Source organism: Quercus robur, chromosome 2 (genome assembly GCF_932294415.1).
Source record: "Quercus robur chromosome 2, dhQueRobu3.1, whole genome shotgun sequence".
Lineage (NCBI taxonomy): Eukaryota > Viridiplantae > Streptophyta > Magnoliopsida > Fagales > Fagaceae > Quercus > Quercus robur.
In genome coordinates this window covers 97,213,965-97,228,656 of record NC_065535.1, presented here as the reverse complement: position 1 = coordinate 97,228,656, position 14,692 = coordinate 97,213,965, and the positions used below count along the sequence as shown (strand labels likewise).

The 14,692-nt window shown below is 42.3% G+C and overlaps 1 protein-coding gene across 1 annotated transcript; it reads left to right on the top strand.

Moving 5' to 3' along the window:
- The first annotated feature begins 2,880 nt into the window (after positions 1-2,880).
- LOC126706156 (uncharacterized) lies at positions 2,881-3,960 on the top strand. Its single transcript, XM_050405470.1, has one exon. The coding sequence runs from the start codon at positions 2,881-2,883 to the stop codon at positions 3,958-3,960; it is 1,080 nt and encodes a 359-aa protein (XP_050261427.1).
- Positions 3,961-14,692: the final 10,732 nt, after the last annotated feature.

Here is a 14,692-nt window from a genome sequence, read left to right as displayed (position 1 = left end):
CAACTCGTGAAGCACCGCCTGGATTCATGGAGACAACTCACTCTACCCCTTTCTCTCCACCGCACAATACCTTGTCTCCTCCATCCAAACAATGATGATTGTTCACTGCAGGCCAGGGAAGAACATGATCCCCAATTTGGTCTATGACTCACCCGATTCTGTCATCATGTTCAGTAATGATATTCTCCTCTCTCATTGAATTGGATTACTTTCATTCTTAAGATCTTAGTTCAATCTGTGAACCAAACAAACTAAAACATATTTTCATGTTGTAGAGCCCGTTCTTTATGCAGTTGGTTGTACTATGATGAATTATGTGAAAAAGAAACAAATTTCTTAGATAAAATTGAAATTGATAAATTAATCCAAAAAGGAAAATTCATTGCTTTACAAAAGTTATTGATATCATAAGGTGGAGTGCAGGATTTCAAAAGAAAGATAAGGGATAAAGAGAGAAAGAAGAGGAACAAAGAGGAGACAAAGTATTGTTGGCTTTACTGGTTTTCTAGGAATTTTTTTTCCATTTAACTTTATTATTAGAAGAATTTTGTTATTTGACAAGTTTTGAAAGAATGTGGAAAACTAGCATCTCGAGTTTTAAAAACTCGAGTTCAATAGCAAATCGAGTTTTAAAAACTCAAGTTCCAGAATTTTGACCGAGTGAGATGGATGAAAATTCCACGTGGAACTCGAGTCTCTAAGACTCGAGTTCCAGTGGAGAAGAAGAAAAAAAGAAGAAGAAGAAGACTTAAAGAGGGTATAAAGCTACGGGTGTAACAGTAAGAAACCTGGCCACCCTCTACCTTAACCCCACAACCATAACCCATCACTGGAGATCACATTTGTCGTTGTCGTCCATCACCAATCCCTCATTCCAACTCCGACAACCACAATGAACCCAGGTTCACTGGGCTGGAGGCGTCGACTAGCTCCAACGACTACTTCGTGGGTCTCGCGACATTGTTCTGTCGTTGCCTGACCGCAAGTTAAAAATTCTAAAACTTTGGGATTTATATGTTATCGTATCATTGTTTCGATTACAATTAAACGATTTGTTTGGGTGCCTTTTTAAAATTTTATTTTTTACTCCGCAACACAAGTGAAAGAACATTGGGTGTATTACAAAATAAAATTGGGAGTTTTATTTATTTATTTACTTGGCAACAATAATTAGTTTTTAGATAGATTAATAATGGATATATGATTAGAAAATAAATATGATTTAATATTATTTGTATATGATGAGATATCAACTACAATATTTGACTTTCCTAACTATGAATATGTCAAAACTAGGTTTCAAAACAAAATAGAGAACGATTTTTTTAACGAACTCTTTAATTTTGTATATTGAAAGAGAAATTGCAGCAATATTTATTATAGAATCAATCATAAATAAATTTTGAAGTAAAAAATAACCTTAAATTTCATTTTAATAAATGATTAAGTTAAAAAATTATGAGACTGGTGTGGGGGCCAGTTAATTGAGAAGTATTGTTAAAAGCAGTATCAGCTGGGCCTATGGCCCTATCCGAGAACATTTGACCATCCGAGGATGCCCAAATTCGGTGATGAAGAGAATAAAGTTAAGAGAGGAGTAGAGACAATGTGAGATGGGTCCAATAAGCATCCGAGGACAAAAGTCTTCTCGAAAACTCACATCCAAGGTAAATCTGAGTGTCATATTATCGTAGGCTTACTTCAGAATTACACCACAACAAAAGAAGGGATATCGGGCTAGGGGTAAGACAGGAAAGGTAAACAAATATCTTTAAAGGCTGCTACCTCCGCATTAAATGCCTTCCAACCAACTCTCTGGCCGCATTAATGTGGAAATGATGTCTAAACAGTGATTAAGTAGCTTTACAACTACTGATTGACGGTTCTAGGAGGTGCTGGATGGGACAGGATAGAGTCTCCCGAATCTAACCTACACGTGTGTGGTAAGAATGACACCAAGATTGCAAGTATATAACCCGGAAGAGTACACTGAAACGAGGGGGCAGAAAAAAGAAGAGAAAAAGAACAATTGTACAATTTCTGTTTGAAAAAGAACCATATGAAACAAAACAACTGAGTTTGCTCCGAGGATAAACCTGATAATCTTATTTGTATCAAACCATCTTGAACCGCTAAGTCCAATCGTTTTTCTTCTGGGATAAATCTAGTTCTTCTACCCACGCTCTACAAATTTATTGTTTGGGCCGTTAGCGTTTGAGCCCAATCTTGTTTTGGGACAATACAATTTTAGTCTTTACAATTGGCGCCGTCTGTGGGGAGAGCTTGATCTTTCTGAAGGAAATTTGGTTACAACGTTCATGATGGAGGAAGCAGGTCCACACCAAGCAACAGTGGGGCCACGCCAAACAGAAGCAGGCCCACACCAAGCAGAGTCGAGGGGCTTCCAGCATGGTAATCCGCACCAGATCCTCGAACGGAGAGAGGGCCATGAGGGAAGTGTACGCACGACTCATACCAGTAAAAGCCAGTTTCGAAGGAAGAGTCATGTCTCCCATGCAAAGAATGACAGAGACATGCAACGTGAAATTGACGAATTGAAAAGAGAGTTGCGTCACGCACGACGATGATGTTCCCCACCCAGCTCCGAGCCTTCCTCCGAAGAGACAAATGGTGCTATTATAGACGAAGATCCAGAGTCTTGCCCAGTGAGACTTTTACCTATGAAGAGGAATATCACCGTCGACGTAGGAACAAAAGTCCGCCTCGCAGGGGCTTGGGGAATAATGCCATGAACAAAGCTTTAAGCCAAGTTTCCAAATCACCTTTCACAAGAAGTATAGAGGATGCGAATCTTCCTTGGCGATTTCATCAGCCTACATTTACCCTATACAATGGCCGGATGGACCAGGTAGAACAAGGATGGCTATCTACTCTAGAGATGAAGCTTTAATGTGTAAGGTCTTTCCATCAAGTTTGGGCCCGGTGGCGATGAGGTGGTTTAACGGTTTAAGGGCTAATTCTATCGATTCCTTTAAGAAACTTACCCGGGCTTTTGGTGCACGCTTTATTACCTGCAGTAGGGTTCCACGGCCTTTGGGGTCTTTGTTGTCTATGTTTATGCGAGAGGGTGAGACTCTTAAAACTTATTCGGATAAATACTTGGAAATGTTTAACGAGATAGAAGGAGAGCATGATGATGTGGCCATAAGTACTTTCAAGGCCGGTCTTCCAGCCGAGCATGATTTGAGGAAATCTTTAACTGGTAAACCTGTCACTAGTGTACATCAATTGATGGATCGGATTGACAAGTACAGAAGAGTAGAAGAAGACCAACTGCAGGGAAAAAGGAAGGCTAAAGTAATCCCTCAAGAGATGAGGGATTTCAGGTCGGACCGGTACAACAACAACCGGCCCCGGAAAGACTGTGTTGGGCAGTCAGTTTCTGCCAACACTCGGGCGGTTAATGCTGTGTTTTGGGAGCCGATGCAACAGATACTGGAGAAGATCAAGAATGAACCATTTTTTAAATGGCTAAATAAGATGGTAGGAGAACCTACGAGATGTAACCAGAATCTCTACTGCCATTACCATCAAAATCACGGACACACAACGGAGGACTGTAGGAATTTGTGGGACCATCTGGAACAATTAGTCCGAGAAGGGAAGTTGAAGCAACTGTTGCACCACTCCAGTGGCCGAGTAGGCCAAGTAGGTTCGGAGATGCGGGGCGATGCTTCTTCGAGGCTCCCCCTTGGAACAATCAATGTTATTTTTGCTGCTCTGGGGAGGACTGGATCTTGCCTTTTCAGGGTACTATCAATATCTCGGTCTCCAGCCGAGGAGTGTAGCTCAACGTCTAAAAGAGCCAGGATGGACATCCCATTGGTTTTGGGCTTTTCAGATGAAGACAAAGTAGGAACCATACAGCCACATGATGATGCTTTGATGGTTACACTAAGGATAGGCGGGTACGATGTGAGAAGGGTAATGGTTGACTAGGGCAACACTGCTGATATAATGTACCCTGACTTATACAACGGGCTAGGTTTGAAGCTTGAGTACTTGACAACTTACAGTTCACCTCTGGTGAGTTTTGAAGGAAGAATGGTCGTCCCAAAAGGTCAGATAAGGCTACCTGTGCAGGCCGGTGCGGATGTGGTGGAGGTGGACTTCATCATTGTAGATGTTTTCTCTCCATACACGGCTATTATGGGCCGACCTTGGCTCCATACCTTGGGTGCGGTGTCCTCTACCCTACACCAAAAGGTAAAGTACCCATCTGGAGGCCGAGTTTTGGAGATAATGGGAAGCCAGGCTGCAGCCCGGTAATGCCTTGTAGTGGCTGTCCAACATCGGCCAAAGGCGAAGACCTCGGCTACTGCTGATAACGGTTTATAGCAATTAAAATCCCCAGCATTACCCTTAAATGAACTGGCCGATGAGGCAAAATGCGAAGATTTAAAGAGGGTAATTGTTTTTGAGGACTCGGAGAAATTCTTCCAGGTTGGGGCTAAATTGCCTTCGCGAGAGAAGGAGCAGTTGGTCGAATTCCTTAAAGAGAATGTCGATGTGTTCGCATGGAATTCATATGAAGCCCTGGGTATAGATCCGAGCTTCATTTGTCATCAACTCAATGTGAATCCTTCCGTTATTCCGAAGAGATAGCCGCCTCGGCGCCCATCAAAAGAGCACGCCGAAGCTGTTAGGAGTGAAGTGGCCAAGCTCAAGAAGGCATGGGCTATCAGGGAAGTTTTTTATCCTCAGTGGTTAGCCAACACGGTGTTGGTAAAGAAAAAGACTGGAAAATGGCGAGTGTGCATGGACTTCACGGACCTCAACAAGGCTTGTCCCAAGGATCCTTTTCCAATGCCCAAGATAGACTAGTTGGTGGATGCAACAGTTGCTCATCCTCGGATGAGTTTTTTGAATGCCTTTCAAGGATATCACCAAATACCGTTAGCATTGGACGATCAAGAGAATATAGCTTTTGTCACCCCATTGGGAACTATCATTATAAAGTGATGCCCTTTGGATTGAAAAATGTGGGGTCTACCTATCAGCGGATGATGACTAAAATGTTCGATGATATGGTTGTGAAGAGTAAAGTGGTGTCTGGGCATGTGGAAGATCTTACGAGTATTTTTGGAATTCTGAGAAAGCATAAGTTACATTTGAATGCCTCAAAGTGTTCCTTTGGTGTAGGCTCTGGAAAGTTCTTGGGGTACATGGTGACTCATAGAGGAATTGAGGTGAACCCAGACCAGATAAAGGCCATTCACGATTTACAAGCACCTCGGAATCCGAAGGAGGTGCAGAAACTGACAGGAATGACTGCCGCTTTGAACAGATTTATCTCTAGGTCAGCTGATAGGTGCAGACCTTTCTTTCGTTTATTGCATAAATGGAAAGGATTTGAGTGGACCGAGGAATGCGCTGGAGCGTTTCAGCAGTTGAAAGAGTAAATATCTTGGCCGCCTATCATGTCCAGCCTTGAGGTGGACGAAGTCTTGTTTGCCTACTTGGCGGTGGCCCCGCATGCTGTGAGTTTTGTTCTGATACGAGAGGACAGTGGCATCTAAAGACTAGTTTATTATGTAAGTAAGTCATTTCACGAAGCCGAGGTGCGGTACTTATCGTTAGAAAAGGCTATCTTGGCAATAGTGCATGCTACATGGAAACTCCCTCATTATTTTCAGGCACACACCGTAGTGGTCCTAACTCAGCTACCACTTAAGTTCATACTTAAAAGCACAGACTATACGGGGAGGATTGCTAAGTGGGGCACGATCCTAGGGGCTTTCGACATCAAATACATGCCCCGTAACTCTGTGAAAGGCCAGGTCCTCGCTGATTTAGTAGCCGAGTTCGCCGAGCTCCCAGAAGAAGCTGAGACGAAGCCACATGACATGGATGAAAAGTCGGTTGGCCTGATTTCCACACAGGATGACTCATCCTGGAAAGTATATGTGGACGGTGCAGCAAATCAACGGGGAGCAGGAGTGGGGTTAGTTCTAGTATCCCCCGAAAAGATCATCATTGAGAAGTCCTTGAGACTGGGATTCTCAACCATGAACAACGAATCAGAATATGAAGCTTTGTTGATGGGAATGAGTATGGTCTAGAAAATGGGCAGAAAGGTAGTGGAAGTATTCTTGGATTCAAGACTGATAGTTGGCCAGGTGAAAGGAGAATTGGAAGCCCGAGATGCAAGAATGCAGGAATATTTGAGTCAAGTTAGGCGTGTGCAAAAGAATTTTCAATCTTTTGACTTGTCACATATCCCCCGAGGTGAAAATACCCACGCCGATTCCTTGGCAGCCCTTGCCACCTCTTCAGCACGGAATTTTCCCTGGGTGATAATCGTTGAAGATTTGTGCAACCCTATCTCCGTGGGGAAAGACGTGCTTCAGGTTCATCAAGTCAACCTAGCGCCGAGCTGGATGGACCCTATACTGAAATTCCTTGAAAGCGACTCCTTGCCTGAAGAGAAAATAGAAGCCGAGAAAATACAGAGGAAAGCTCCTCGGTTTTGGTTATCCGAGGACAAAAAGTTGTACAAACACTATTTTTCTGGGCCATATCTGCTTTGTATACATCCCGAGATGTCAGAGTCACTTCTAGAGAAATTGCATGAAGGAATTTGTGGAAGCCACACGGGGGGAAGGTCCCTATCTCACAGGGCCATTACTTAAGGATACTGGTGGCCGCATATGCAGAAGGAAGTGCAGGAGTATGTTAGAAAGTATGACCAATGTCAAAGATTCGCTCCCAACATCCATCAACCTGGAGGAATTCTTAATCCCATTTCCAGCCCTTGGCCTTTTGCTCAGTGGGGTTTAGATATTGTAGGTCCTTTTCCTAAAGCATTAGGAAACAAAAAATATCTGCTGGTTGGCACGAATTATTTCACTAAGTGGGTTGAAGCTGAACCTTTGGCTAACATCAGAGACATAGATGTCAAGAGATTTATCTGGAAGAATATTGTCATGCAGTTCGGAACTCCACACACCCTTATCTCGGATAATGGTCTTCAATTTGATAGTAAAGCCTTTAGGCAATACTGTTCAGACTTGGGGATAAAGAATAGATATTCCACTCCGGCTTATCCTCAAGGGAATGGGCAAGTTAAGGCTGTCAACAAAGTTATAGTCAATGGACTTAAGAAGAGGCTGGATGATGCGAAAGGAAAATGGGTGGAGGAATTGCCACATGTCTTTTGGACGTATTGAACAATGCCTTAACGGTCAACAGGAGAGACTCCTTTCTTAATGACATATGGAGCTGAGGCCGTCATCCCTCTGGAAACTGGTTTCCCAACGTTAAGGGCTAGCACATTTACCTCGGACGGTAACAATGGGCTGTTAGAAAAAAGTTTGGACTTAATCGAAGAGCGAAGGGAGAATGCAATGGTCCAATTGGCTTATTACCAGCATAAACTCAAGCAAGGCTATGATACTAATGTAAAGTTAAGGCCGTTAGCCGTAGGAGATCTGGTACTGAGGAAAGTTTTGGGAACCACCAAGAATCCAGCCTGGGGAAAATTGGGGTCTAATTGGGAAGGACTGTATCGGGTTACTTCAGTAGCAGGAATAAGTGCATACTATCTGGAGGATCTAGATGAAAAAACTGTACTCCACCCTTGGAATGTAAACAATCTGAAGAGGTATTATTATTAGTGAAAATAGTCCTGTTTGGTTTTCCTTTAATTTATTTTGATGGTATATTATGTGTTTCCTCGTCTATTGAAGTATTAAACAGAAATTAAGTTATGTTAGGCTCCTCGGACCACAAACTTAGTGGAAATTAATACACCATGACATCTATTGAAGTATTAAACAGAAGCTAAGTTATGTCAGGCTCCTCGGACCACAAACTTAGTGGAAATTAATACACCATGATATCTATTGAAGTATTAAACAGAAAATAAGTTATGTCAGGCTCCTTGGAGCACAAACTTAGTGGAAATTAATACACCATGACATATGTTGAAGTATTAAACAGAAACTAAGTTATGTTAGGCTCCTCGGACCACAAACTTAGTGGAAATTAATACACCATTACATCTACTGAAGTATTAAACAGAAATTAAGTTGTGTTAAGTTCCTCGGACCACAAACTTAGTGGAAATTAATACTCTATTGAAATCTTAAAGCCATGTGCATCACTTAATGCGTTTTAAGGTGCCCTATACTTGCTTGTTATTCAAATGCTCAGATATTCTCTCAAAGTTGGAAATTTATTGGAGTTGATAAACTAAAAACATGTTTTGATAGTGCTGCGGAGTTAGCATTCATATTTAGATTTTCATTTAAAATATGTGAAACTGTATTTCTCCTCATATTACCAAAATTCACTCTTTCATAGCATATGGTTGTGTATGAACAAAGAGCAATCAAAATGGAAATTGCCTAAACGAAGGACAAAGAAATAATAATAACCCGTACAAATCTAGAAAAGTAAAGTACCCAATAAAAAGGGATTTTCATTACATTAACTTTCACTACCCAAAAATAAATAAATAAAAAAACTATGGTTTCAATTTTATTTGGAGTTTGGACTCGGGGGCTTTGTCAGCTGCTTTGGGAGGAACTACCTTTTCTTTTTCCTTAAGGACTTCTCCTGCAGGCAAAGTGGTTGAAGCTAAGGCTTGCTCAAAACCTTGGCTAGCTGCCCCATCTTGAGGAACCTCGGCAGCTTTGTCTAGTGATGTCCCCTTGGGAACTGCATGTTCCTTTGTTGGCCCTTGTTGGCTGGGAAGAGGAGGATCCTGAAGTAGTACTTCCGTACTTGGATCAACAGTTGTTGAAGCCCCATCACCTTGAGCAGAAGGAGGATCTGAGGCTCGGATTGCAGAGGGGTAAAACACATTCTCTGCTTTCCTGAACTCAGATGAAGCCTCAACCCCAGCTTAGTTAAGGGCTTCATCCCAGGTTTGGGCGTAGTAAATGCGGCACATTGCTGGGACCTCTGCCCTAAGGGTTTCCTCGATCTCAGCTACTCCAAGGTCATAACCCTTCTACTCGGCCTCATCCTTTTCCTTCTCGACCTTGATCTTTGCCTTCTTAGCTTCAGCCTTGGACTTCTTAGCTTGATCCTTTAGCCGTTGGGCCTCCTCCAGTTGTTTTTTAAGAGTTGCCACATGATTCCTGGCTGCGGTTAATTCATCAGATGCATTGCACAGGCGCCTCCTCTGGTCCTCGGCTTGCCTTTGCGCGCCGTCCAAGGCCAAGTCCGCACTCTTTCGGGCCTGCTCCTCCTCGGTCAGCTTTTTCTTCAGCTCTGCAACTTTTTTTTCAGAGGTGGTCAGTGTTTGCACTGCTGCCATCCGTCTTTTCCTTTCGTCCTCCAGTTGTTGGAAGCTGGAGTTCGTTATCTGTTCGAGCCTAAACGTATTTTGGATGACCTAAAAGTTGAAGGGTCAACATCACAACAAGTAAAAAAAAAAAAAAAAAAAAAAAACAAAACAAAAACAAATGTACATATTGGGATTATAAGTTAACAGTAATTTCATACCATAGCCAAATATCTTTTGCTATTGTTAAAGACCTCGTTCTTCCCCATACGCCGTAGCTCGGCCATATCTTTGGGGGAGTAACAGGGATTCCTCCAGGTCTGAAGCGACATGGCACCCAATGCCCCCGTTGAAGTCCCAGATTGACGCATCGTCTCTCATGGGCTCACCTCCAAACATGGGCGTTGGAAGTCAGGCTTGTGGCTCTGAAGGCTGAGAGTCAGCTCTTTCCATGCCCCGTTGTGGCAAGTGGCTGGCTTTTTGTTGCTTTGCAGCTCGCTGGGCATCTTCTTCTCGGGTCGGACGGGATTTTCCAGCATTAACCACATCCTTACCCTTCTGGTCCCTTTTCCTTTTAGGATCAACAGGATCAGGCCTAACTGGTTGAGGTTGGTGAAGGGCAGGAGGAGGAGATTTGGGAAGAGAAAGGGGAATCTGGGACTGTGCAGGTTTAACCGGTGCACTTTTCCCAGGCTGATTTTCTATTAGCTCCTGTAGAGTCCTTTGGGGCTTCCTTTGGATACCCATTTCGTCAAAATTGTCTTCGACAGGTAGATTCTGATTAAAAACCTCAAATTCGTCAGAGGAATCGGACAAATCTACAATTTCCTCTAAACCTTTTTCTTCTTCTTCTTCTTCTTCCTCTCATTCTTCCCCTCCCTCAAGAGTGGGTTGGGATGATGATGCTCTTACTGAAAGACTGGCAACGAAAAGTGGTTGAGTGCGAGAGGTATCTTCAGGGAGTGGAACACCTTCTGGAATGACAAACCTTCTGTAAGCAACACTGATGCGGTGAAGCCGAGGGTCGCGAGCCTTGATCACGCACTTAGGCGCTTGAAATGCTGATGAGAGTGGTGTGTACCCAAGAATTAAATGGGCTGCTCAGAGTTGACTGTTAACTTCGTTCACGTACACCTCGGCTTACAAGATCCTATCCAAGCTCTTTTGATTAACTAAGCTAAACTTGGGCTTAGTAGCACGCTTGTCTGCAAAATCATCGAATTGGAATAAAGTTTCATTAGGGATGATGATGTAAATAAGTGAAATAAAGATGTAAACCACAATTTTTAAACCTACGGCTATTCCCTCACCTGGTTTTCCCTCCCTAGTCGAACAAGGTAGGCCATCATGCCATTCCCCAGAAAAGATTAGGAAATCTTCCTTTAAGTTTTTGTTCGAAGTGGGGAGACATTGGATTAGCCTCACTTCGGGACGCCTCGATTTGAGGTAATATCCCTGTCCCTTCAAATGGTGCAGATTGTACACCCAATTCACGTCGTAATGGGTTAGGTTCAGGTTCATTCTCTCATTTAAAGCTTCTATACTTCCCAAGACCCTAAACATGTTTGGGGCGCACTGTGTGGGAGATAATCTAAAAAACCTAAGGTAATTCCTAGTAATATTACCCATGGGAATGGTCATCCCACCCTCTATGAAGGCAATCATGGGAATGACCACCCCCTGTTTTCCTAGCATTGGCCCATTCTCCCTGGGCAGCGTACCTCATACCTACTGTGGGTGGAATCCTATACTTAGCCCTAAAACTCCTCATACTCTCCTCAGACTCGACCAAACACTGGAATTTACCCATTTTCCTAAAAGGCTTCGAAGAAAAGTTAACGAGTTGAAAATGAAAGCTAAAGGATTTAAGAAGACTTACAGGTTTGGAAAGGGGACCTCGGACAAGTTTCTAGTATTTGTAGGCGCATAGAGAGATGAAAGATAGAGAGTCAGGTTCAATGTACGAGCTCTAGAATTATGAGATTGCAAAAAGTAAGCAAGAGAGTTGATTTGAAAAGCTATTTATGGTGACATACAAATCGCAGGCGGGAAAATTCCCGCTCGTGAAACGAGGAAAGCCCTCCACCGTTAGATTCACATCTTACCGTTGAACGTGGGGGACAAGAGCGTTGCCAAAATTTAATACTGGCACGCTCTGGATGACGAAGCGTCAGGAGCGTGCCTTGAGTAGGTAAAAAGACATATAGAGGGTTAGGAATACGGAATAGGGTCATAAACAAGATGGGCTGAGAACATCAAAATCATCCTTTCCTCCCGAGGGGTCGAAAAGTAAGATTTTGAGGGGCTATTGTGGAGGCCAATTAATTGGGAAGTATTGTTAAAAGCAGTATCAACTGGGCCTATGGCCCTATCTGAGGACATTTGACCATCCGAGGATGCCCAAATTCAGCGATGAAGAGAATAAAGTTAAGAGAGGAGTAAAGACAATGTGAGATGGGTCCAATAAGCATCCGAGGACAAAAGTCTTCTCGGAAACTCACGTCCAAGGTAAATCTGAGTGCCATATCATCATAGACTTACTTCAGAATTACACCACAACAAGGGAGGGGATATCGGGCTTGGGGTAAGACAGGAAAGGTAAACAAATATCTTCAATGGCTGCTACCTCCGTATTAAATGCATTCCAACCAACTCTCTGGCCACATTAATGTGGAAGTGATGCCTGAACAGTGATTAAGCAGCCTTACAACTACTGATTGACGGTTCTAGGAGGTGCTGGATGGGACAAGAAGGAGTCCCCCGGATCTAACCTACACGTGCGTGGTAAGGATGACACCAAGATTGCAAGTATATAACCCGGAAGAGTACACTGAAACGAGGGGGCAGAAAAAAGAAGAGAAAAAGAACAATTGTACAATTTCTGTCTGAAAAAGAACCATATTAAAGAAAACAACTGAGTTTGCTCTGAGGATAAACTTGATAATCTTATTTGTATCAAACCATCTTGAACCGCTAAGTCCAATCATTTTTCTTCTGGGATAAATCTAGTTCTTCTACCCATACTCTACAAATTTATTGTTTGGGCCGTTAACGTTTGAGCCCAATCTAGTTTTGGGACCAATACAATTTCAGTCCTTACAACTGGTATTTTGTGCATTTTCTTCTATTTATTTTTTATTCATACTGAATAGATAATAGTTTAAAATTTCATATATTAGTTTTAGTTTTGAATTACATTTCTTGTTCTTGAAATGTGAAAATTCTTTGCTTTTAAATTGTTGGTCCTCCAAAGATGTAATCTTGATCCCGTCCATAGACATAGCTACTCTTACCAATCATATCAGAGAATAAAAGATTCTTTCTTTTCCTTTTTAAAAAAAATTTCTTTAAAAAAGCAACAAAAATAAAATTAACCTCTATATCCGTAGTCATTGGCAGGTTTCCGATAACTGGGCCAATCCATTATCTATACTCAAAAGACCCCTTATGAGTCATGAATCTTTTCAATCATATAGATTCTGCAAAAGACTCAGAAAATTCTTTTAAGCCCAACTAACAAGCCTGTAAGCCCTAGTAGTTACTTTTTAGCCTATTTTAGAATGTGGCAATGTAGAGAGTCACAATTCTCTATCTCCGCTGGGAGTAGTCTGCTTTGAATCTGCACCAAGTCCTATGATCTCAACAACCTCCATTGGTCATCCTTAATAAGGCCGGAAATTTTTGCACCAAAAGATTTCTAGTGTGTCTAGTGTTCGCTGTTTATAAACTCAGTCTACAACTACAAAAGTTAGACTCTTTTGTAGTTGTACTCTGGTTATATTATGTATTATAATCCCGGTTTAAAACATTAGTATTATTATTTTCGTGTGTGTTCTATTAAGTATTATTGATTACTCAAAAAAAAAAAAAAAGGAAAAAAAAAAAGAGCTTTGCAGCATCATATATTAATAATATCTATGACCAAATTTAGGAAATAGAAGTTCTTCATTGTCCCTACTTATGTGTACATTTTAGGAAAAGTAAAACCATTTTAAGCATGTTTTAATCAAATTAATTCTCATCAAACTAATATAGATAAACACACTTTTCATTTCTCTTAATGTGTTAACAATTGTAGGGTCACAATTTGGAGCCCAAGCCCAAGTGGTATGGGGTCTTGGTCCAAGGAGCCCATAAACAATTAATTTGTAGAGAGTGGGTCGTAGAACTAGGTCTTAGCGAATTGGACAGCGGTCAGTATTGGGCTATGCAGCAGTTGAACACAAGTAAAGCATGCTAATCTCCATAGATCCTCAGTCTGAGGAGATAAGATGAATATATGTCAGTTACTAAGTGAATATTATGGTCGCTTGTATTGCTATCGTGTTCTCTCCTGCCTTTTTCCTCTCCCCACCTTATGGGGACTCCTCTCCTTATATAGTCTTCTTGAAGCCATCGTGGCCTTACACTTGTTGATCATTTGGACCTTTACTTGAGTGCTTGTCCCATCGGACACCCCATTTCAGCCTTCTGTGAGTTGTGGTGGTCAAGGCAGTACTATTCACAGGTCCTTTCCACATTAATGCGGCCAGAAAAGTAGCTGCAACGCATTTAATGCGATAGCAGTAGCCTCTCCTTAGATGTCTTACGTTTCCCTCTTTCCTGCTAGTCGGTGGGACACATCCCTATTGCTAATGTCTGTTGGAGTGGGTCTTTATAGCAGACAGAGTGCATGTTTGGGCCATACTCATCACATCTGAGGAGGTATTCCTCCTCGGATCGTCCTTCAAACGTCCCCCTACCCACGGGACCTGGGTTGGAAATCCTTTTGGCATCCATGTCCTCTCCTCGGACATTGCTGATTGTTCCGGATGGGGCCTAAGGCCCATTACATGATTTGGGGCCTTTGCCCTTACAATAACCCCTCAAAATTTCAGTTTTTCCCTCTTATCCGAGGAGAAAAAGGTGGAATTTTGATATTTAATGGATAAGTCACCATAAATTCTTGGTTCACACGTGTGGGAGCATCGTATCGCGTGCCTCATTACTGCCGTTAATTGCACCAGGAGGCTCTATGTCCCTTCGCATCCTACGGTGGGGCGCTTACTCAACGGTAGAGATTCCTCTAGACTTTGGGCGGGAGTAAGCTTGTTCATTTTTTCCTTGCTATATAAGGCTTTTGAGGGAGATTACTTTCCCTTTTTTAGAAAAGATATTCAAGCGTTCCAAAGCACTCTAGCATTTTCTCTCGCGAAATACTCCAAGTCCCTGAGTTCCATAGCTGTTCCTGTAAGGATTCCCGACGGATCCTTTGAAAGTTTGAGAGATTTAGGACTCGTACTTCCCGTAAGTTTTCGTTTCCCCATATTCCCTTGCTCCCCTTTTTCGGTTGTTCTCCTCGGCCTTTTTTGTTTATAAACCTTTCTTCGTGCCCTTTAGGATTAACTAGATGGGTAAGTTTAAGAGCCTAGTAGACTCTCCGGCCGTTATGGAAGGTTT

Coding starts and splice junctions, on each gene's coding strand:
- LOC126706156 (XM_050405470.1), top strand. CDS start 2,881: ATGGCTATCTACTCTAGAGATGAAGCTTTAATGTGTAAGGTCTTTCCA.